We start from the raw sequence: 24,537 nt of genomic DNA, 5'->3' as shown, positions 1-24,537 counted from the left end.
AATGAAAAATCGTACTAATCGTAACTATTTTTATTGGCACCCAAAACCATAGGTTTTGATTCCGCAAAGTCTCAGAGCGTCGATTTTTGACCAAAAAAATATTTCGAGAGGACAGTAGATCTCGACGTTTTATGCAATTTTAAGACATTAGGCATCAACTTTTTTTTTTAAACCCCGATTTCCAAGGGGGAAGTTTGGGTGATTCTTCGACTTTCATAAAACTCAAATTTTGATCGCTTTGCGCTACTCTCCCTTAAGTCCGCTTGAGCTGATATTTGCATTGGGTATTTGTTCGAGGTGGTAAACATTTTTTATGGGGTAACTTTTTGAAATTCGAGATGACCATTTTCATTGGCACCCTAATGAGCACCCTTAGTAGCCAGAACTAACTATTGGAAGGATGGTATACTGTTCGTGAATGATTGCTTTTATGATCTAATACAGGTTACTGAAACGGATTCTAGAACGGTGTATGACGAGATGATTTCGTTGTGCAAGGGGGGCAAAATTGCATACCAACTTTATTTGATTGGCTATAGGGCTGATGGAGCAAGGATCATGACTTCACCAGGCAACTCACTTGGCGCTTTGCTTAAAAAGAGATTGCCCATCGCTTTATGAAATTTCCCAAATGAAATTTAGCAAACGAATAGCTGTCTTAGCTGCAGTCCCTTGTGGACTAGTAAGTGTGATGAGATTCAGAAAATTCTTGAATTAAAACCCTTGAAATTGCTGCATTCATGCACGATTAGATGGCTTTCACTGGAAGCGGTGGTGCAAAGAGTACTTGACAGATATGAACCACTCCGAATCTACTTTGGATTTGTTAAACATATTAATCATGTTGAAAAGGCCAATGTGGTAGACTAACATTTATTTTACATTTTTGTCATACATACTCAATGTGATTAATAACATGAACAAGCTATTTCAAAGTGAGAGTCCTACTGATTCTTCATTCGAGCATTTCACGACTTACCAGCACGGTATTGGATATTTGTTTCACAAATGAGTTTCCTGCAAACGCTAAAAGATCTGAATAAAGTTACGTTTGATCGACAAAATTACGAACGCTTGGAAAATTTGTAGGTTGGGACAACGGCTGAACTACTCATAAGGCAGTACGTAAAATGATGGATGAATATCTGTTGATATGATCAACGAATTTAAGGCTAATGTAATGCATCAACTTCAACTTCAACCATGCTGGACATCAAATTATTCTACAGCTTACTGAAAATTTTCCTAATCTGGTTCCCAGAGAAATGATTCAGCCAATTGATGAGGAATTCAGAGAGCTGCGTAATGTTGATTTTTCAGACTATTCTCCTGATGAACAAACCAATGTATTCATGTTTTTGGGTAAAGTTCTAGCCACAACTATCCGTGGTGGTGAAATGGCATTCCCGAAATTGGGAAAAATGTATCCCAAAAGTTTACTGAACACCGAGGAAAGTGGTTTGATGCACATGTCTGCAACCATCAAGTTTAAGTATAATGCGTCGATGTATGATAAGAAAAAATAACTGTTAAACCATGTTTTACAGATCAGACGTAAAAATGTTGATTGAGATTGATTGTGTTGAATTACAGAGATTTTTAACCTCTGCAGTTCCAGTTCCTGAGAAGGGCCCTTGCAGACAAACTCAATCCAAACTTCTTCTTCACCTACCTTGAGAAAGACACTTCATTGTCATTACTCGCCAGTAAACAGTGTCCCCCTTCATGAACCTCAAACGACGTTCTCGTGAAAATGTTCAATAAAATTCGCAATTGAATATAAAAAATGTCGACAAGAATCCAGACAAATTCTGACTTGATTTTCCAACATCCAGATGTCTGTTCAATACAATTATAGTTTTTTGCCGGCACTCTGATATCGCGGTTTTTTTTACATAAAAATGACTCCCAAATTAACATCGTACATTCTTAGCAGCCTTAAAAAAATGGGAGTATTGCCAGATACTTCTAAAAGTCTTTGGTTACGCAAAATATTGAAATAATATTCCTAGTGCGACAAAAAAAATATAATCTGTTATAACAGATTATCCAACCCCAAAGTCTTTAACACTCCTATACTCGCGCGATGGAATTTGGTGTACTCTGGACCCTGGCTTAACCCTTTAAAAGGCCGTGAAAACTAGGCAAGAAATCGACTTAAACTTCAGAGAACATAATCGTTACATGAGGAAAAACACATTATCTTTGATAAAAAATAAACTATTGAAGCAGTTGAAAAAATTGATGGCCATATAGTTGGTTAATGGACCCCCAAAAACACTGGTTCCTACCTTGTAAGCTCATTCTGTTGTGCCTTTGGTTATACAAAAACTAACTTACAAACAAATAATAATATCTTAATAAAGACATACATAAATTAAAAGACTTTACATTAATGTCTTAATAAAGACTTACAAAGAAAAAAAATATATAATTTGAATTCTTCATCAAATACATTATTTCTCTATTGAAGAAACTGCATGAACTTACACAGTAGATCCTAAATAGAACACTTACAGTGAAAAACTTATCAACATGTTGCATGTTCAACGAATTTAAACAGAATTTTTTGCCGGCACTCTGATATCGCGGTTTTTTTACATAAAAATGACTCCCAAATTAACATCGTACATTCTTAGCAGCCTTAAAAAAATGGGAGTATTGCCAGATACTTCTGAAAGTCTTTGGTTACGCAAAATATTGAAATAATATTCCTAGTGCGACAAAAAAAATATAATCTGTTATAACAGATTATCCAACCCCAAAGTCTTTAACACTCCTATACTCGCGCGATGGAATTTGGTGTACTCTGGACTGTGCGCGTCTCTATGATATTGCTATTGTGCATTTTTAGGCGTTATTGGTATTTATTCAAAGAAAAAGATATAATTGAGTGAAAAAACTCCAGAAAATATTTCTTTTTTAACTTCACTCAGTTTTAATGGTCATTTAACTCAATCACCTTATTGGTGCTCGGTCTGTCAGACCTATACGCGAGTATAGGAAGGTTAAATTAGTAGAAATTTTGTATGAATAAGACATAAGATTTATAAGAATAAGATTTTTTTTTAATTCGGCTATAGGGGTCTATTGTCCAAAATAGTTTAAACATACCTGCTTTAGATAATTATTTTCTGCATGCTGACGAAAAATCCTAAAGGAACAACATTTCTGAGGGCATAAGTTTCCCAAAAATGGGTCACCCCTGTTTTTCCCCACTGCGTCCAATATTTTGAACTATTGTAGTATGCCCTATTTTTTCTACTGCGCTTGGTATGATAAACATATGACATGTACACGAATAAAATTCGACTCTGTTACAGCTAAAATGCCTAAAATAAACAAAAGGGATAAAAAAATAAATTCCTAAAAATGAAGTACAAAAAAATCTTGAAATATTGATTTTTTTAGTATTTAGAGATTCAGTACTAGTATAATTCGTATTTAAATGAGTTCCTACGCCTTTTATGGATATGTGCGATTTTTTCAGATAATAATAAGATAATTATCCTATATGGTTAACTATAAGAGCTATAGTGAAAAAAATGAGTTTTTCATTTTTCCCCCATTCTCAATAGGCTTGGAAATGAAAATTCGAGAAAATACTCAAAGTACATCTACTTTTGTGTACCGCAATAAATTATAAGAAAAATCTATCTCCTGCGTAAAAACATCCTGGGTGTATAGAATTTATTAGAGTTTTCAAAACTGTTTTTCGATGATTATTTATTGAACTTTTTGTTATCGAACACGAATTCAAAATTTTTCGTTCATACAATAATATCTCAGCACTGAATGGTCCACAACAACGTTATAGAAATCAAATGAAAGATAGTTGATAACGTTAATTGGATTTGCTATCTTTGAAAAAACAGAAAGAAATCGATTTCTCATTTCTTCCCGATATTTTTATCCACTACATCTACATTAGGGTGACAGCGAAAATGGTCATGTTAAATTTCAAAAACCGACCATGTATATTTTGTTTATTGGCCCAAAAAAATGACCTGTGCAAAGTTTCAGCTCAATTGGACATGATTTAGGGGTGCCTCAAAGTGCTCAAAGTTTTGATTTTTCGATCCTCGAAAATCTTCCAAGGGGTGAGTAAAGAAAATTTGGAAATCGATTTCTTTTTCCGATGCCAAATGACTTAAAAATTCATGAAAAGTCGAGATCTGGTGTCATCTCGAAAAAAAATGTTTTGGCCGACATTCGACCTTTTGAGGCTTAGCCTGAGAGGCAATGAAGATATGGAAAGAAACATAATTATCGGATTTAAAGAACCGACCACGTAAATTTTGTTTCTTGGCCCAAAAAAATACCTGTGCAAAATTTCAGCCCAATCGGACATGATTTAAGGGAGGATCCATTAACCATAGAATTAAGGAAACAACATGTTCATATATGCTAGTTGGAATATAGTTAAGAGTTTGGCTCCATTAAACTTATGTAACTGAGCCTGTAAAAATAAACGGATTAATAAAAAAAAATAAGAGAAGTTTCTGCTCAATCGAACATGATTTAGGGGTACTTCAAAGCTCTCAAAGTTTTAATTTTTTCATCCTCGAAAATCTTCCAAGGGAAAATCGAAAATTTTTTTCGATCCCAAATGACTTAAAAATGCATAAAACGTCGAGATCTGGGGTTATCACGAAAAAAATTTTTTCCCGAAAATCGACTTTTGGGACTTAGTCTGAGTGGCCAAAAAATCAAAACTTTGAGTGCTTTGAGGCACACCTAAATTATTTCCGATTGAGCTGAAATTTTGCACAGGTAATTTTTGGGTACATTGGGTACATTCAAATTTCTCTTTGGGTACATGGTCGGTTCTTTGAACTCGATAATTATTTTTTTATCCATACCTTCATTGCTTCTCAGTCCCAAAAGGTCGATTGTCGGCCAAAAATTTTTTTCGAGATGACACCAGATCCCGACGTTTCATGCATTTTAAGTCATTTGGCATCGAAAAAAAAATCCTCTTTTCCAAATTTCCTTTACCCACCCCCCGCCCCCCCTTGGAAGATTTTTGAGGATCGAAAAATCAAAACTTTGAGCGCTTTGAAGCACCCCTAAATCATGTCCGATTGATCTTTCTCATTTAAACCGTACACCACATCGGTTCGCATCACAACACATCAACAAACCAACCCAAGCAGCCATGTTTGGACATGGTAAAGGAGGAAAAGTGAAGGGAAAGGCAAAATCCCGCTCGAACCGTGTTGATCTGGAGTTCCCCGCAAGGGTAGCTAGGCCGAGCGCGTTAGTACCAGTGCACCAGTCCACCTAGCCGGCATTATATAGTTTCGGCCGCCGAAGTGATCGAGTTAGCTGGCAAAGCTGCTCGCGACGATAAGAAAACCCGCATTCGGAACAGAACACATTCGGTTCGGTGGACATCAAGACAACAGGCAGTTGCAGCGAGCGGCGAGTGGCAAACGCAATCGCAAAACGGCAGCAGGTATCAGAAGAAAAAACTTTGTTCTTTATACAAACTGCTTTGGTGGCAAATCCAGAACAAGGCGGCATCGAGGGCGTTCGAAATGGTTTTTTTCAAAACCACGAGTACTAAGTTTTCTAAATTGGAACCATTCCATAAAACAAGGTGCTTTTCAGGGCCATTAAACCTTCCAAAAAAGAGTTTAGGAAATACAGTTTAATGCTTTCTAAACATTATCCAAAATAATAATAAAACACAAATTGATTTTTTCATAATTTGTTTGCCAGGATCTGATGAGTATGTGAATTTGGCAGTTGTTCTGAGCTTATTGATAGTTGGGGACTTTCCTGATTATTCAATTTTCACCAATTCTTAAATTGTTTTCAGATTGAAAGTACAGTAATTTACAATTAGTTCGACATTTAGCTAATTGGACGGACATGTAATGCGACTTATTTAGTTGGACATTTTTGTAAACATAGAGATCCAAATTATGACCCCACATTGAAAGTCGTCACTGTACCACTGTCATCGCAAATGTTCAATTACAGGTTAAAATCGCCTCCAAAGCGACACTGAGTGGCGCTTCGGCACGTCGCATTGAATGTAATTTACTGTACAACATGTCACAAAGCTGGATGGGAAGAAATTTTCCAACTGTGAAAGCTGTGGCGAGTGGCAACAAATCGCTAAACAGGAAGGTTTAGCCGAACAAGATGGGGATATCGAGTGATAACAAAACAATAAACTCTTTAGATTGAAGATAATTTTGTGATCCTGAAAAGGACCCTTTTTAGCCTGCAACGAGCGAACAAATCGTAATGAATGTATTTTTTTGCCATCGCTCCCTTTTAACGCTCATTCGTTCGTCTCGTTGGACTCGCCCCTTTGGCTGAGCCGATTTGTCTCTATCCTGTGAGTGTTTACCGCTAGAGTATAAAACACGCGGACCCCAAAAAAATATCTTATTTTCTTTCAAACCGTAAACCCGTGTGGTTGTACGGCATCGGCATCGTGGACGTAACAAAGGAGGACAAGTTAAGGGAAAGGCAAAGTCTCATTCGAACCGTGCAGGTCTCCAGTTCCCTGTTGGTCGCATTCACTGATTGCTCCGCAAGGGTAACTAGGCCGAACGGATTGGTGCCGGAGCACCAGTATACCTAACAGCGATATAGAGTTTCGGCCGTCGGAGTGCTCGAGTTGGCTTGCAAAACTGCTCACGACAATCAGAAAACCCGCATCAAGAACAGAGCAGCTTCGGTTCGGCGCTCATCAAGGCAACAATTAGTTTCAGTGAGTGGCAAAGTGTTTCTCCGGCACGTCGCATTAAATGTAATTTACTGAACAACATGTCACAAGCTGGATGGGAAGAAATTTTCCAACTGTGAAAGCTGTGGCGAGTGGCAAACGCAATAGCTGAACAGGAAGGTTTAATCGAACAAGATGGGAATATCGAGTGATAACAAAAACACAACACCAAAGGTTCTTTTCAGAACCATCAACATATTCATAAAGAGTAAACAGTAAACTAATCCATTTTTCAGGTAGATAGGTAGGTATTCACTTAGGAGAAGAAAATAAAACAATATATTTAAAATATATATTTAACAAAAGCTGTCCCCTTTGTATAGTCCTACGTCACTCCGGTTATGTCCCCGACATTACCCACCCGTCTTTTTCAATTTCCTTTGAATTAATGTATTTCCCCCATAGTTGTATAGGTTTTGGGCTATAACTTTTTTTGGATCCTTTTCCGACCAATAGAAATTCTGCTAAAGATAGATAAAAGTATTCTATATCGAATAAGTACTATCTCGATAATGTGTTTTGGGTCCTTTCAAATAACTTTTTTCAATTTTCTTTAACATAATTAATTTCTTCCATACAACTTGGCTTAGAACCTTTTTCATACCCTTTTTCGATTAATAAAATTGTGGCTGGAAGATAGGTAAAATAACTTCGATAACTCTATTCGAACAACTTTTTTTGATTTTCAGAATTCTGTAAATTTTCCTATGTTGACCCATGCTCACGTTTCAGTCTATAACCTTTCTCTGTCACGATCAAGAAAAAAATGAAAGATGATTGTTTCAATTCTCTATCTAACGAGCATGATTTTGAAGGTTGTTACTCGATAAGTAATCAATTTATTTCAATTGAAATAATTCATTATTCATTAAATCCAGCAAGACGTTGAACAGAAACTTGCACGCAACAAAAACTTTTATCCGCTAATTTCATAAAAGTCCGTAAAGAAGGAACGCGAAAACGAGAAATCTCATGAGCGGTCCGCAAAGTGTTAAGAAGCCCAATCTATAATAATTATTAATTGTTTGTTTGTGGCTAAACCGTATCAAATGGTTTGATTCGCTTCAATGCTATTTATATCTCAGTACAAAAACATCGAAAGTTCACTATTTTTCTCATGGATATAAACACGACTAGTTCATTAGACAGGTTTCGCAACATTCCTCCAAATCCGGTAAACCAGTCTCAAAAAGTTTTGATCTTGAATGCTCAAAAGACCACGTGATGTATCACGTGTGGCTAAACACACATTGTCTGCACCATCCCTCTCCATAGCAGAAAGCAGTCAAAATCGGCTAATTCAAACCCTAGACTGGATTAGCATCGACGCAGCTCACACTTTGAGGTTCGAGATGCACACAGTTGTATGACGATTGTGTGTGTGTCTGTGTTTGTTGTTTTCCGCTGCGATACCTTTTTGTTTCGCCCGACTGTAGACTGTAGCTCTCTTGTACCTGTGCAGGTTGAAACCATTATTTGAAGAGTGGTAAAAACACAAACAACCATAGCACTACCAGCAGCAGCAGCAACAGCCAACAGCAAACGCGCCGCGCGTCGAGTCATTTAGCGCCGAAATGTGTGTCAAGGGGAATTGAATGAGCCCAAGCAGCATAAGTGTGAGACAACAAACGAAAGAATTGCGTGCAAATGCTATTTTTTTGCAACACACAAAACTACAATTGCTTGGCTGAAACAAACTGAAACCGTGAAATATGGTGGCCGGATGGTGGCAGTTCCGGTGGGTGGTTGTGTGGGGTAAAAACCAACAGATGGTTGAACGAGAAACACCAGCATATCGGAGAGCTGCGTGAGTACACGCAGCGCTATCATTGAGAATAAATTAAGTTATAACATCTTCATCTCACACAGTATGTCGATGGGAAATAGATTCCAAACCCAATCCAAACTTAGAACAGCTGTTCATTGACAGAGACAGACATTGTTATCTCCAGGCGGGCGAACGTATTTCCCACTTCCTTGTTCTAATTTTCCCCCAGTAATTAGCACAACCGGTCGCCGCCGTTCAGGCATTTTACCTTGGATAATACTGCACAGGTGACCTTCACTGATAAGAGCCACGTATAACGCACTTACAACCTACCTATCACACAATTTAGCGAGCAGCCTGTATTTTTGCACTAGATGGCGCCTCCATTCTCGCTGTTCGTCGTTATCATCGCCCTGTTTATCCCTGAGACGCGATAGATTAAATTAATGATCGGAAGGGCAGCGCGAACTTTGAAAGCAGCTGCCTAATGGCTTTCTCCGGGAATCGCGCTGCGCTAATGAACACACCGAACTCTACTTAAGAGGAGAAAAAAAGGATCAACAAAACTGAGAGATGTCTGAGTCGTCCTTATCCCTGAAAACTTCAAAGAGCGAGAATCTTCACTCGTGTGCCAATTAGCTTCATAGAGCTCCTGCTACTTGTTGCTAATTTTAAGTGAAATGTTTACTTTCTGAATTATGAACTGCATCCGAAGGGTGGCTCACCGGTTACCATCGCAGTGCGAGATGAGGGCAGACGGGATGTCAGTCACAATGGACAATACTGCTAATACGGAACGGTTGTTGTTTTCCATGGCTGCAATCCGGTATGGACACAGTGGAGGAATAGACGATGGCCATTCCATCCTTCTCGCTCGGTGCGTTGGTTGTTAGTTGAGAAGGAAAAACAAGTTGGGATTTGTTGCTACTGCTGCTGTTTGATTGATCGGAGAAATGAAGCATGAAATGTTGAGAGACCTCATACAGCCAGTTGAAGATGGCGTTATTCAGTTGGAAGATATTAATGATCTGAAGTACGAATCGAGATGATGTTGATTGGAAATTGATGGTGGAAAATTAACACCGGATCCTTTTGATCACGTTTAATTGGAGTTCTGTTTCTGTAGGTCTTGTTAGATAGGAAAACTGCAAGGTCTGCATGGTTATGATACTTCCTAATTCTACAATACCATACTTCCAGTCCGTTGTCCGTACATGTTTAAACCTTGTACATAAAAGAAGGCAGCTATAGAAAACTAAAATTTTCATTAATATGTGGCTAATTGAAAGTACGAGTGATTTTCTTGAAGAGTATATTAATAGGCATTAACCTTTTTTTCCAAAGCCTTGTAACTCGAAATACAGGTGTCTGATTTCGACGAAGTTGTTCAACGACGTTTCTAGAAAAAATAACATCTTAAATACACTGTCAAAAACGCCTCATCAAAATTTAAATGTATTATTGAATGTTTTATGAAAAAGTTTTAACGGATTCTGATGATTTGCACACCAATCAAATAAAGAATCCTCTACACCCAACATTAATATTTAGCACATATTTTGTCATCCTGATTTATTACATTAAATGAGCCTAAAAATAATAGAAAATGTGCTTCTCTATCATACTGGTACAGTGTTCGCGACCGACAGCGCGAATGAAGAAACTGCCCCATGGAATAATGCCCCTTTTCCATCCCTATCCTATTCCCCAACCAAGCCACTCCCTTCCCATCAAAAGCAGTGTGTATGACAAATCCACAATCAACACAATCACCCGATGCACAGCAGAACAGGAGCCGAACGCATTCATACAAACACAGCATACGAATCGATCCCTACCAATGCAATATTTTTCCATTTCCATGTGTAGCATCGCGAAATAAATCCACGAGTGTTGAAAAGTATTCCGGTGTTTAATTTTCCAAGTATTAGAAGTTTCCGTGTATAATCCTGAGCTATCAACCCGAGGCCTCCTTCAGCCGAAGGATCCGCCTAGTTCCACAATGGTGTGATCCACCATACAGCTTTTGTAATGAAGGGTGTGTCACATCAAATTGCATCACGGAAAAAACGCTGTAGAAATTCAATTTTTAGGAATTATATCTTCAGCTTTCGCTTATAATCAGATAAGAGTGTATAGATCACATTGGCCATGCTTCACTATAAATTTTTCGTAAATTTGGAAAAATATCGTCGAACGAAAAAGAGCGTCGTGAATTAATCCTGCGCACTCATTTCGAGAATCCGGAGTTGTCACATCGGGACATCGGTAAGATGCTGGGAATCGTCCAATCCACGGTCAGCAGAGTACTAAAACGATACTTCGAGAACCTAACCATCGACCGGAAGGTGAAGAACGGCAAAAATGGATGCTCCGTCAGTGAAAAAGATCACAAGCGCGTAGTTAAGCAGTTTAGACGTGATCCGAGAAGTTCGGTCCGGGATGTCGCCAATAAGCTGAATTTGTCAAGTTCATTCGTCCAGCGAACCAAGCAGCTGGAGGGCCTGCGTACATACAATGTTCAGAAGGCTCCTAACCGCGACGAAAGGCAAAATATGGTGGGGAAGACGCGAGCCCGGAAGCTGTACACCGAAATGCTGACGAAGCCACATTGCCTGGTAATGGACGACGAAACCTACGTCAAAGCGGACTTTCGTCAGCTGCCGGGCCTGTTGTTCTTCTCCGCAGACGACAAATTCAGCGTTCCGGAGGAGATTCGCAAGCAGAAACTATACAAGTTTGCCAAAAAGTACATGGTGTGGCAAGCGATCTGCTCTTGCGGAAAGCGGAGCGCCCCCTTCGTGATGACCGGCACGGTAAACGGGCAGGTTTACCTTAAGGAGTGCCTACAGAAGCGCTTACTACCACTATTGAAGCAGCACGAGGGCCCGACCATCTTCTGGCCGGATCTCGCTTCGTGCCACTATTCAAAGGACGTGTTGGAGTGGTACGAAGCCAACGGGGCCACCTTCGTGCCAAAGGAAATGAACCCGCCCAACGGAAATGAGCTTCGCCCAATAGAGAAATATTGGGCGATTATGAAGCAGGCCCTCCGGAACAACCCAAAAGTTGTCAAATCGGAGGCGGACTTCAAGAGAAAATGGATTTCTGTTCAAAAAAAAACTACAACCTGACGTTGTACAGAACCTTATGGACGGGGTAAAGAGGAAAGTGCGAGCATACGGGCTTGGGCTCGAAGTATGAATAAAAAGAAAATGCCAAAAGTTGTTTAATAGTTTTTATTTTACTGTCTAAAATTTTCAAAAGGATCGGTCTATTGGGCGAATTTCTACAGCGTTTTTTCCGTGATGCAATTTGATGTGACACACCCTTTATACAAGGTTTTCCAATTTTTAATTACGAAAGTAAATTGAAATAAAACACACTTAGAATTCGAATTTCGATGAAACTTTTATTTCAATTTAAAGTTTGGTTTATGCCATTATGTGTGAAATACAACATCATTCAAATGTCCACCTAGGGCTTCCTCGCACACCTTGATCCGGAACAGGTAATTTTCGATGACTTTTCGGCACATATGGGGCGGTATCTCGGTCATAACTTCACGAATGTTGTCTTTCAAATGTTCAAGAGTTTGCGGAGAGTTGGCATAGACACGGTCTTTCGCATAACCCCACAAAAAAAAGTCTAGCGGGTTCAAATCGCATGATCTGGACGGCCAATTGGCATCACCAAAACGCGAAATTATGCGTCCCTCAAATTTCGTTCGCAATATGGCCATGTTCGGTCGTGTTGTGTGGCAAGTGGCGCCGTCCTGCATGTCATCCGTATCCATATCTTCAATTTGTGGCAAAAAAAATCGGTTAAAATGCGGCCATAGCGATCACCATTCACAGTTACCGTCTCGCCGTCCTCATTTTCAAAGAAATACGGCCCGATGACTCCACCAGACCATAATGCGCACCAAACAGTGACTTTTGGCGGATGCAATGGCCTCTCAACAATCACGTGTGAATTTTCTAAGCCCCATATACGGAAATTTTGGGTGTTCACATAGCCACCGAGCTCGAAATGTGCCTCATCGCTGAAAAAAATTTGATGCGAAAATTCAGCATTTTGCTGCTGTTGTTCGTTCACCCAATCGACGTATGCCCGACGCATTCCATGGTCGCCACGCACTAAATTTTTGTACCAATTGGACTTTATATGGATGTAGGTGCAAGTCCAAATGCAAAATTCGCTACAATGATGTGTTTGACAAGCCCAATTGCTGAGCACGCCGTGGAATCGAAACATTCGGGTCATCCTCCACACTGGCAGCAACAGCAGCAATATTTTCGGCCGAATGCACATTACGATGATGCACAGGTTTCACAATATCCGCTACGGATCCAGTTTGTTCTAATTTACGCACTACATTAGCGATTGTGTGCTCTGTAGGCCGTCCATGACGACCAAAATCCGTCCGTAATGCTCGAAAAACATTTGCCGGTTTTTCATCATTTTTATAGTATAATTTAACAAAATTAACTCGTTGTGCGATGCTAAAACGATCCATATGGTAAAATGGCAGACATTCAACTAACGATATGACGCTTTGGTTGACAACTATGTCAAACGGTTGTCAGCGCAGGGCTGTATACTTTCGGAAGCCCGAAATGGAAAACTCTGTATATCAGAGTGCCAATGAATGCATGGGAAAAAAGTGATCCTCGAATTTCACAGTGAACTTGATTAAAATGTTGATTCCCACGAAAAACTACCCTATGCAAAATATCAGCTCATTCGGACTTCATTTACTAGTGTCGCATAGCGATCAAAGTTTGAGTTTTTTGAAAACTGTAAAATCACCTTCCCCCCTCGTGAAATCGGGGTTTTCGAAAAAAAATGTTTGATGCCAAATATCTTCAAATTGCATGAAACGTCAAAATCTTCTGTCATCTGGAAAAAAATGTTTGTCAAAAATCGACGTTCTGGGACTTCGTCGTTTTTTTTTTCGGAATACGGGGCAAAACGTATGGTTTACTGTGCCAATGAAAATCGTCATATCGATTTTTCATACGGGACTCCCTGCGATATGTTGATTTGCACGATAAAATACCCTCTGCAAAATATTAGCTCATTCGGACTTAATTTACTATTGTCGCAGATGTGAAAGTTTAAGTTTTCTGAAAACCAAAAAATCACCCAAGGGGAAAAATCGGGGGTTTCAAAAAAAAATTGTTTGTGCCAAATGTCTTAGAATTGCATAAAACGTCGTGATTTACTGTTATCTAAAAAAAAATTCGTCAAAAATCGACTTTCCAGCGAAAAAAAAACAATCAAGCAAATTTTTTTAAGATAACTGTAAATCTAGACGTGTTATGCAACTTTAAGACATTTGGCATCAATTTTTTTTTGATTTTCCGTTTTTTAAAAAAATCAAATTTTAACGTCTGTGACACTAATAATTGACGTCCGAATGAGCTAATAGTTTGCATAGGGTATATTATCGTGCAAATCAAATTTCGTAGCAAGTTCCGAATGAAAAATCGAGATAATTTTTTTATTGTCACCCAAAACCATACATTTCGTCTCGTACTCCGAAAAAAAGTCCCTGAGTGCCGATTTTTGGCAAAAAAAAATTCGAGATGACACTAGATTTCTACGTTTCATGCAATTTTAAGACATTTGGCATGGAACTTTTTTTTCGAAAACCCTGATTTCCTTTACTTCCCCCTTGGGTGATTTTTCGATTTTCAAAAAACTCAAACTTTGATCGCTTTGCGCCACTCTCCCTTAACACGTTTGTCGCCCAATGTGCTGTTTTTGAGTTTCTCGCGAGGCCCAAATTGCGGATGATTTATTAAATGAAGACCAAACATAGTTTGTAGACATCTTTTATATGAACTAGTGAAATTTCTTCCTATTTGAAGACGAATTGACAACAATAGCACATGTCAAAGTCGGGTTTCACATGTCACATGTCAAAGTACGGGTTTCGCAAAAAACTCCAGTGCGAACCTTCTGTACTATAAACTGATAAAAAGTATAGTATTAACATTATACTATACCACAACCAACGAAAAACTACTATACCACAACCAATGATTATGATTTTTTTATTTTTCTACATATCCTATAGTTACATTTAAATAGGTGCCTATGTTGTCAAATTCCTTTTGAATATCCTATTAAATTTGAACGAGAAAAGTGTCACCCATATCTGGGTGACGGGCGACGAAAGGGTTAAGTCCGATTGAGCTGAATTTCGGCATAGGGTATTTTTTCGAGGTGGTGAATATTTTGTATAGGGTAACTTTTTGAAATTTTAGGGTCGTTTTTTTCCATACATTCATTGACATTTTATATATATGTATGCTATAGCAATATATGAGCAATACGAGCGAGTGAAACAAGAGGCACATTGTAATTGAGCACACATTGAAGCTTTTCGCATACTTTGCCACATACACGGCGCAGACCGAAAAGGATATACGTTCACGTTTATGCTCTCCTTTTACTCTTAGAAAACACCTTCCAACTTCATTTTATAATATGGTTTGAAATAATCACGCATTTATGCACTACTAGCTATGTGGATAGCGTGGTCATGTAAAACAGCCTTGCATTTCAGTCGGCCCTGGTTCGATCCCCGCTTGACATCGATTGGACTTATTTTTTATTACAATCCCAAGCTGACGTTCAGTCTGAGAGAGATAGATGTCTGCTCCCATACATCTTCTTCTTCTTCTTAAATGGCTCTAACGTTCCTAGAGGAACTTCGCCGTCTCAACGTAGTATTACTTGCGTCATTTTTATTAGTACTCAGTTGAGATTTCTATGCCGAATAACACGCCTTGAATGTATTCTGAGTGGCAAGCTGTAGAATACGCGTGACCACAGTGCAAGTCGGAGAAAATTTCTTTGCCGAAAAATTCTCCCGACCAGAACGGGAATCGAACCCGAACCCCCGGCATGATAATGTGTGACGCTAACCACTCGACCACGGGAGCACAATACATACAACCCATACATACAACCATTTTAAAACTTTTGAAAAAGGTGCTTCTATTTGTTCATTCACAATATATCAGATTGAAGCCAATTAAAACTAGAAGTTCATAGTCTTCGTTCGATATTCCTATGCGACTAGACTGGATCTATGCGAATAGAATTCCATTTTTTTGCAAGTGTAACATTTTGGCTCATTGACTACAATTTAGTATGTCGATTATCTGAATCGGTTCAGTCGTTCAATAGTTATGATATTTCACTATCTCGGTATTTTCAATTATCTTTTACATCTCTACTGCTCCGTCGCATAAATTACCCAATAACCTTCTTGAGGTGATCGACGAATTCCTTTTACACCTTTTTTAAACCATTTGTTGCTCTTTCATGCTGTATTGATTTTACCTAATTTATTATCAATAGATTCGAAAAAAAACTCATAACCTGATATGTTGGATTTTTTTATTCTGCATTCGGGTAAACGATATATTCAGGTAAATGTAATTCGGGTAAATGTGTTTCCGGGTGAGTGGTATTCGGATAAATGTCACACAATCACTTTTTTGTTGCAGACATATCTATGAACGGCAACTCATATAAAAATGTGTCTTATGGTTGATTTTGGTCAAATTGTTTGAATTTTCATTGGAATATGAAAAAAATCGCAATTGAATCCTACATTAAGAAAAAAATAAATATTGAATAAAGATTTTATAAAAACACTGTCATTCTAGAGATGGTGTGCATTTCCAATGACTGGTAACTAATGACAGGAAAAATTGGCATATTTAAGATAAAGGATTGGTGGATACTATCGAGGACATAACTGTAGAGACGCAGAACTACACCAAGGGCTGTCAATTCAAATATATTGTTTTTTTTTTCATTTGTTCGAATGTTTCAAATGATAATGTGACCTATGCGTGATGTAATCTACCAGGGAATGAATATAATAGTAATATAATATTTAATATCTTAGGTGTACCGGTAACTTTCTTCGATTTTACAACAGATGGCGTAACTTGATTATTATTCCAGTGAAGCAAATTTCCCAGACATTCGTTAGAAAGCTACTGTCATTGCGCGTCGTTTTCAGTATATGTCAAAAAGATGAAGCGTGAACAACATAGTTTTTTTGTCACTTCGAATATGTCGAATTTCGTACCAACGAGAGTGTTTTTACGGGGAGTGTTACTTCAATATGAAGAAAAATAGCTACGGAAAGTCATCGCATTTTGGTGGAAGTTTATGATGACCATGCTCCAACTGAGCGAACGGGTCAGACGGTTTAAAAGTGGTAATTTTGACTTGGAAGACGAAAAATGTTCCGGACCGCTAAAAAAGTTTGAAGATGAATAATCGGAGACTTTACCCGATCCAGATCCGTCACAAACGCAACAAGAACTTGGAGATACACTTGGAGTAGCTCAGCGAACCATATCCGATCGTTTAAAAGTAATGGGAATGATCCGAAAGATAGGACATTGGTTGCTGTATGAATTGAAACCACGAGATGTCGAACGCCGTTTTTTCACATGCGGACAACTGCTCCAACGGCATAAAAAAAAAAGAGTTTTTTTTGCATCGAATCGTTAATGGCGATGAAAAGTGGGAACGTCCGTCGGGCAACGTATGGATACGCCGGCCATGCATCGACGGCCGTGCGGAATATTCACGACCAGAAGGTTATACTGTCTATTTGGTGGGACCAGCTGGGTGTGGTGTACTATGAGCTGCTAAAACCGAATGAAACCATTACGGGGGACCACTACCGACGACAATTGATACGTTTGAGCCGTGCACTGAAGGAAAAATGGCCACAATACGAGCAAAGACACGATCAAGTTATTTTGCAGCACGACAATGCTCGGTCGCATGTCTCGAAGGCGGTCAAATCATACTTGGAAACGCTGAAATGGGAGGTCCTATCCCACCCGCCGTATTCTCCAGACATTGCATCGTCCGATTACTATATTTTTCGATCGATGCTACATGGCCTGCTTGACCAGCACTTCTCCAATTTTGTTGAAGTCAAAAATTGGATCAATTCGTGATTAGCCGACAAACCGGCCGATTATTTCCGCAAAGGGATCCGTGAGTTGCCAGAAAGATGTGGAAAAATTGTGGAAAAACTTTGAATATTAAATTTGTAACCATTTTTACAGAATAAAGCATTCATTTTTGAAAAAAAAACCAAGAAACTTACCGGTACTCCTATTATAATAATAGTAGACGACCTTCACACTCCCTTTTTTCGTCTTCTTCTTTTTGGATTGTTTCATTGAGGTTTTGTACTTGAGCGCTCATTCACCGGAGATGTTTTGGTGATTGATTACGTTTTCGCTAATTATAGATGCTCTAAACTTTTCCAATTCATTCGCCTCTAGCCATGAAAAGGCCGATTGGGAAAATTTTTCCTAAACTGTCGGCATTAAAAAAATACATTTTGGGCGCCCTCGCCGCCACCACCGATAAGTTGCTAGCTGGATTACATTTGAATCGTGAATGTTTCGGTGCGAAACTCCTCTCTTTCGCACCAAAACATTCACAAGAGGAGAGAAAGAGAAGAGAGAGAGGAGAGAGAAAAAAAGAGAGAGTAGTGAGAGAAGAGAAAAAAAGAGAGAGACGAGACGGAAGAGAGAGAGAAAAAAGAGGGACGAAAGAGAAAGAGAGAAAGAGAGAGCAGATAGAGAGATAAGAGAGAGAGATAAGAGAGACTAGATAGAGAGATAAGAGAGATAAGAGAGAGAAGATAGAGAGATAAGAGAGAGATAAGAGAGAGGAGATAGAGAGATGAGAGAGAGATAAGAGAGAGGAGATAGAGAGATAAGAGAGAGATAAGAGAGAGGAGATAGAGAGATAAGAGAGAGGAGTGAAAAAGGGAGGGGATAGAAACGAGAGAAAAGAGAGAGAAAAGAGAGAGAAAAGGGAGAGAAAAGGGAGAGAAAAGAGAGAGAAAAGAGAGAAAAAAGAGAGAGAAAAGAGAGAAAAAAGAGAGAGAAAAGAGAGAGAAAAGCGAGAGAAAAGAGAGAGAAAAGAGAGAAAAGAGAGAGAAAAGAGAGAGAAGTGAGAGAGAAAAGAGAGAGGAGATAGAGAGAGAAGAGAGAGAAAAAGAGGAGGAAAAGATCTCTTTCCTTCACTCTCTATCTTTATAGAGAGAGGAGGAAAGAAAGTTGAATTATAGTTGAATATTAGAAGCTTTGAATTTGCGCACCTCATTTAGCACTGGAAAATGCTAATTTAGAAAACTTTACCAAAACTCTCGAAAAAAATATATTCGAAAAAGAAATATTTTGGAAGTCCCTGCCGCCGCCACTATACTAGCTACCGTTTGTTTAAAAAAATCATATTTATAAATCATTTGTTCATAAAGATCATATTTTTCTACACCGATTGACGCAAACTTCTCTACGATCTACCAAAAGTGATCGAGTTATAACCGTACCAAAAAAAAGACAATAAATACACAGTGCTTGTTTCTTATTCATATTTAAGCCAAAGCCAAGCAGCGAAGCACCGATGTTTTCAATTAACTCTTAATCTCAACATTGCTGTTGCTTGCTCGCAATCTTTAGCGTCACTGAAACACTGAACTAATTGCATATCCAGAAGTTTTTCAGTATTCCTAAGAGAAAGTACATCTCCAACGCTCTCAAAAAATGATTTTCGAAGAAAAAATCCTAAAATTCTACTATGCATATTGTCGCAGAACTTGTGTTCCCGTGGACGAGTGGTTAGCGTTTCACATTATCATGCCGAGGGTTCGGGTTCGATTCCCGTTCTTGTCGGGAGAATTTTTCGTCAAAGGAATTTCCTCCGACTTGCACTGTGCTCTCGCGTATTCTAGAGCTTGCCACTCAGAATGCATTCAAGGCGTTTTATTTGGCATAGAACTCTCAACTAAATGCTAATAAAAATGACGCAAGTAATACTACGCTGAGACGGCGAAGTTCCTCTAGGAACGTTAGTGCCATTTTAACTTGTCGCAGAGCGATAACAAAACATCCTAATCAATTTGGTTGTTTGCACGCAGCGGAAAAAAAATCAGCTTCAGTTTTCAACCAATGAACGCAGCTCACACCGCTGCAAAATATCTTTTTCACATTCGGCTTGGAATGAGCTTCACTTTGACGTCACTTTTAACCTGGAAACATTGCTCGAACTCGCGAAATTTGAATGGTCGACCGTGAAAAAGTTACCAATAAGCCCGAAAACACTCATAAATTCATCTAAACTTCCTTCCGATAGAAAGTTATAAAAATAAATTTCCTTTTTATTGTTTTAGATATTACTTGAATGTATTAAGCTTTTTTTCAAGAACTCAGTAGTAGAATGTTTGGTGGTCCTGGAAAGAGCCGATGATTTGCGTTGTTTTATGGAAGAAGCTGAAGATGATTTTTATACTCCCGAGAACAATACACATGCTGACCATATAATATAATATGTCAAAAAGGGTGTCCTCAATGACAATGCATGTAGTACACTCAGTACGCAGCTCTTCTTCTAGACGCGCTCTGATGCCATGATTGTATGTTTGTTCCTCCTCTACCATTGACAACGCATAAAATCAAAAATTCTTATGTGGGGTTCAATCATACACAAACACTCTCCACCTAACGGTTTAAAAACTGACACGAACAATCTTTTCATCGAGTCTTCATCTCGAATTTAACAACAAAATTTTCTCTGCTCTGCTTTTGCGCGTCAACTGGAGTGCGGAATTTTACAGCATGCCAACGCCAGACCACATTTTCATGGATCTGTCATAAACTAATTAGTTGTGGCTTCCGATGGATCATACTTTGATTAAAGTAGCAGAATGTTTTATGTTGTAAACGAATACCGTTATTTTTTGTTCAAAAAAGAACATATATTTTAGTTTTTAAGACCTGACTGATTCTGCGTAGAAAATCTTCCCCTTCAGCTGCTCAGATCAACACAGCTCAAATCTTGAATACAATCCCATCAGAGCTGTTCATTTCCTCAATGAAAAATCAAACTTTTCGACCTCTGCAAGACTGTGGAATGACTCTGTCTCCGAGTGCTGCTAATTGACGAAATGATTGAAGATTTAATTACCCTATACAACCGCCGCATGAATGCAACATCCCGCAACTTAACGCACCGAAGCACGAGATCTGTGGTTGCAGCATTTTGTGTTTGTGTGATTTGTGATTTTCTTCTTCTCTCTGGTGTCTCTGTTCGAACCACAACGTCAAGAAATTCTGTGATGTTTTTTTATTGTTGTTGATGCTTATACTTACTGAAATTGAAACACTGATGATCGCCATGCTGCATAATAGCACTAAACCAAGGTTTTAAGTAGCTAACGTTTTCTTTCCGCTTGTTTTTTTTTTTTTGCAGGTATGTATGGCGTGTGGAAATAATTGATGTTCTGTTTGAACCAGTTACTCGGTATGGTACGGAGTGCAATTCGCACTACGAAATTCTTCTAGCGATACATGGTAAGGAAGTATTGTTGATGTGAGAAAATCCTTATAAATTTGACGGTTTTCGTATGTTCCAATTCTGCGATTTATTTATGGGTTTCGAACCACGCTTCCCTGTGTACTAATCCATTTAAGGTGTCTTGTTGCGAACCTTGCAAATATCGGCAAAAAGATGTTTTGGTGATTGATTACGTTTTCGCTAATTATAGATGCTCTAAACTTTTCCAATTCATTCGCCTCTAGCCATGAAAAGGCCGATTGGGAAAATTTTTCCTAAACTGTCGGCATTAAAAAAATACATTTTGGGCGCCCTCGCCGCCACCACCGATAAGTTGCTAGCTGGATTACATTTGAATCGTGAATGTTTCGGTGCGAAACTCCTCTCTTTCGCACCAAAACATTCACAAGAGGAGAGAAAGAGAAGAGAGAGAGGAGAGAGAAAAAAAGAGAGAGTAGTGAGAGAAGAGAAAAAAAGAGAGAGACGAGACGGAGGAGAGAGAGAAAAAAGAGGGACGAAAGAGAAAGAGAGAAAGAGAGAGCAGATAGAGAGATAAGAGAGAGAGATAAGAGAGACTAGATAGAGAGATAAGAGAGATAAGAGAGAGAAGATAGAGAGATAAGAGAGAGATAAGAGAGAGGAGATAGAGAGATGAGAGAGAGATAAGAGAGAGGAGATAGAGAGATAAGAGAGAGATAAGAGAGAGGAGATAGAGAGATAAGAGAGAGGAGTGAAAAAGGGAGGGGATAGAAACGAGAGAAAAGAGAGAGAAAAGAGAGAGAAAAGGGAGAGAAAAGGGAGAGAAAAGAGAGAGAAAAGAGAGAAAAAAGAGAGAGAAAAGAGAGAAAAAAGAGAGAGAAAAGAGAGAGAAAAGCGAGAGAAAAGAGAGAGAAAAGAGAGAAAAGAGAGAGAAAAGAGAGAGAAGTGAGAGAGAAAAGAGAGAGGAGATAGAGAGAGAAGAGAGAGAAAAAGAGGAGGAAAAGATCTCTTTCCTTCACTCTCTATCTTTATAGAGAGAGGAGGAAAGAAAGTTGAATTATAGTTGAATATTAGAAGCTTTGAATTTGCGCACCTCATTTAGCACTGGAAAATGCTAATTTAGAAAACTTTACCAAAACTCTCGAAAAAAATATATTCGAAAAAGAAATATTTTGGAAGTCCCTGCCGCCGCCACTATACTAGCTACCGTTTGTTTAAAAAAATCATATTTATAAATCATTTGTTCATAAAGATCATATTTTTCTACACCGATTGACGCAAACTTCTCTACGATCTACCAAAAGTGATCGAGTTATAACCGTACCAAAAAAAAGACAATAAATACACAGTGCTTGTTTCTTATTCATATTTAAGCCAAAGCCAAGCAGCGAAGCACCGATGTTTTCAATTAACTCTTAATCTCAACATTGCTGTTGCTTGCTCGCAATCTTTAGCGTCACTGAAACACTGAACTAATTGCATATCCAGAAGTTTTTCAGTATTCCTAAGAGAAAGTACATCTCCAACGCTCTCAAAAAATGATTTTCGAAGAAAAAATCCTAAAATTCTACTATGCATATTGTCGCAGAACTTGTGTTCCCGTGGACGAGTGGTTAGCGTTTCACATTATCATGCCGAGGGTTCGGGTTCGATTCCCGTTCTTGTCGGGAGAATTTTTCGTCAAAGGAATTTCCTCCGACTTGCACTGTGCTCTCGCGTATTCTAGAGCTTGCCACTCAGAATGCATTCAAGGCGTTTTATTTGACATAGAACTCTCAACTAAATGCTAATAAAAATGACGCAAGTAATACTACGCTGAGACGGCGAAGTTCCTCTAGGAACGTTAGTGCCATTTTAACTTGTCGCAGAGCGATAACAAAACATCCTAATCAATTTGGTTGTTTGCACGCAGCGGAAAAAAATCAGCTTCAGTTTTCAACCAATGAACGCAGCTCACACCGCTGCAAAATATCTTTTTCACATTCGGCTTGGAATGAGCTTCACTTTGACGTCACTTTTAACCTGGAAACATTGCTCGAACTCGCGAAATTTGAATGGTCGACCGTGAAAAAGTTACCAATAAGCCCGAAAACACTCATAAATTCATCTAAACTTCCTTCCGATAGAAAGTTATAAAAATAAATTTCCTTTTTATTGTTTTAGATATTACTTGAATGTATTAAGCTTTTTTTCAAGAACTCAGTAGTAGAATGTTTGGTGGTCCTGGAAAGAGCCGATGATTTGCGTTGTTTTATGGAAGAAGCTGAAGATGATTTTTATACTCCCGAGAACAATACACATGCTGACCATATAATATAATATGTCAAAAAGGGTGTCCTCAATGACAATGCATGTAGTACACTCAGTACGCAGCTCTTCTTCTAGACGCGCTCTGATGCCATGATTGTATGTTTGTTCCTCCTCTACCATTGACAACGCATAAAATCAAAAATTCTTATGTGGGGTTCAATCATACACAAACACTCTCCACCTAACGGTTTAAAAACTGACACGAACAATCTTTTCATCGAGTCTTCATCTCGAATTTAACAACAAAATTTTCTCTGCTCTGCTTTTGCGCGTCAACTGGAGTGCGGAATTTTACAGCATGCCAACGCCAGACCACATTTTCATGGATCTGTCATAAACTAATTAGTTGTGGCTTCCGATGGATCATACTTTGATTAAAGTAGCAGAATGTTTTATGTTGTAAACGAATACCGTTATTTTTTGTTCAAAAAAGAACATATATTTTAGTTTTTAAGACCTGACTGATTCTGCGTAGAAAATCTTCCCCTTCAGCTGCTCAGATCAACACAGCTCAAATCTTGAATACAATCCCATCAGAGCTGTTCATTTCCTCAATGAAAAATCAAACTTTTCGACCTCTGCAAGACTGTGGAATGACTCTGTCTCCGAGTGCTGCTAATTGACGAAATGATTGAAGATTTAATTACCCTATACAACCGCCGCATGAATGCAACATCCCGCAACTTAACGCACCGAAGCACGAGATCTGTGGTTGCAGCATTTTGTGTTTGTGTGATTTGTGATTTTCTTCTTCTCTCTGGTGTCTCTGTTCGAACCACAACGTCAAGAAATTCTGTGATGTTTTTTTATTGTTGTTGATGCTTATACTTACTGAAATTGAAACACTGATGATCGCCATGCTGCATAATAGCACTAAACCAAGGTTTTAAGTAGCTAACGTTTTCTTTCCGCTTGTTTTTTTTTTTGCAGGTATGTATGGCGTGTGGAAATAATTGATGTTCTGTTTGAACCAGTTACTCGGTATGGTACGGAGTGCAATTCGCACTACGAAATTCTTCTAGCGATACATGGTAAGGAAGTATTGTTGATGTGAGAAAATCCTTATAAATTTGACGGTTTTCGTATGTTCCAATTCTGCGATTTATTTATGGGTTTCGAACCACGCTTCCCTGTGTACTAATCCATTTAAGGTGTCTTGTTGCGAACCTTGCAAATATCGGCATGCATTTTGTGATGTGACATCAAGCTCTGTGTGAAAAACAGGATTCACAAGCGTTGTCATGAAATGAGTCATATTCACTATTTAAAATGGATTATTGCATAGTTGAAGAAATTTAGTGTGGATCATGAATTAATTTATGCGTAGGTACTG

At 38.6% G+C, this 24,537-nt stretch overlaps 1 protein-coding gene across 17 annotated transcripts in view; it reads left to right on the top strand.

Moving 5' to 3' along the window:
- The window catches only part of LOC129779208 (nuclear receptor coactivator 1), a 530,617-nt gene that overhangs the window by 96,232 nt on the left and 409,848 nt on the right, over window positions 1-24,537 (top strand). For 12 of the 17 annotated variants that reach the window (XR_008743593.1, XM_055786544.1, XM_055786551.1 and 9 more), the window contains exon 1: window positions 24,126-24,235. The exons of the other annotated variants lie outside the window; for them this stretch is intronic. Coding sequence is in view for 11 of the 12 variants with exons in the window: in XM_055786544.1 (XP_055642519.1) it covers window positions 24,233-24,235 (3 nt within the window). In the remaining variant the exon portion in view is untranslated. Of the gene's footprint in view, window positions 1-24,125; window positions 24,236-24,537 lie in introns of those variants that run through there. 17 annotated transcript variants of the gene reach the window in all.

This window comes from Toxorhynchites rutilus, chromosome 3 (genome assembly GCF_029784135.1).
Source record: "Toxorhynchites rutilus septentrionalis strain SRP chromosome 3, ASM2978413v1, whole genome shotgun sequence".
NCBI classification, from domain to species: domain Eukaryota; kingdom Metazoa; phylum Arthropoda; class Insecta; order Diptera; family Culicidae; genus Toxorhynchites; species Toxorhynchites rutilus.
This window is presented reverse-complemented; position numbering and strand designations above follow the sequence as displayed.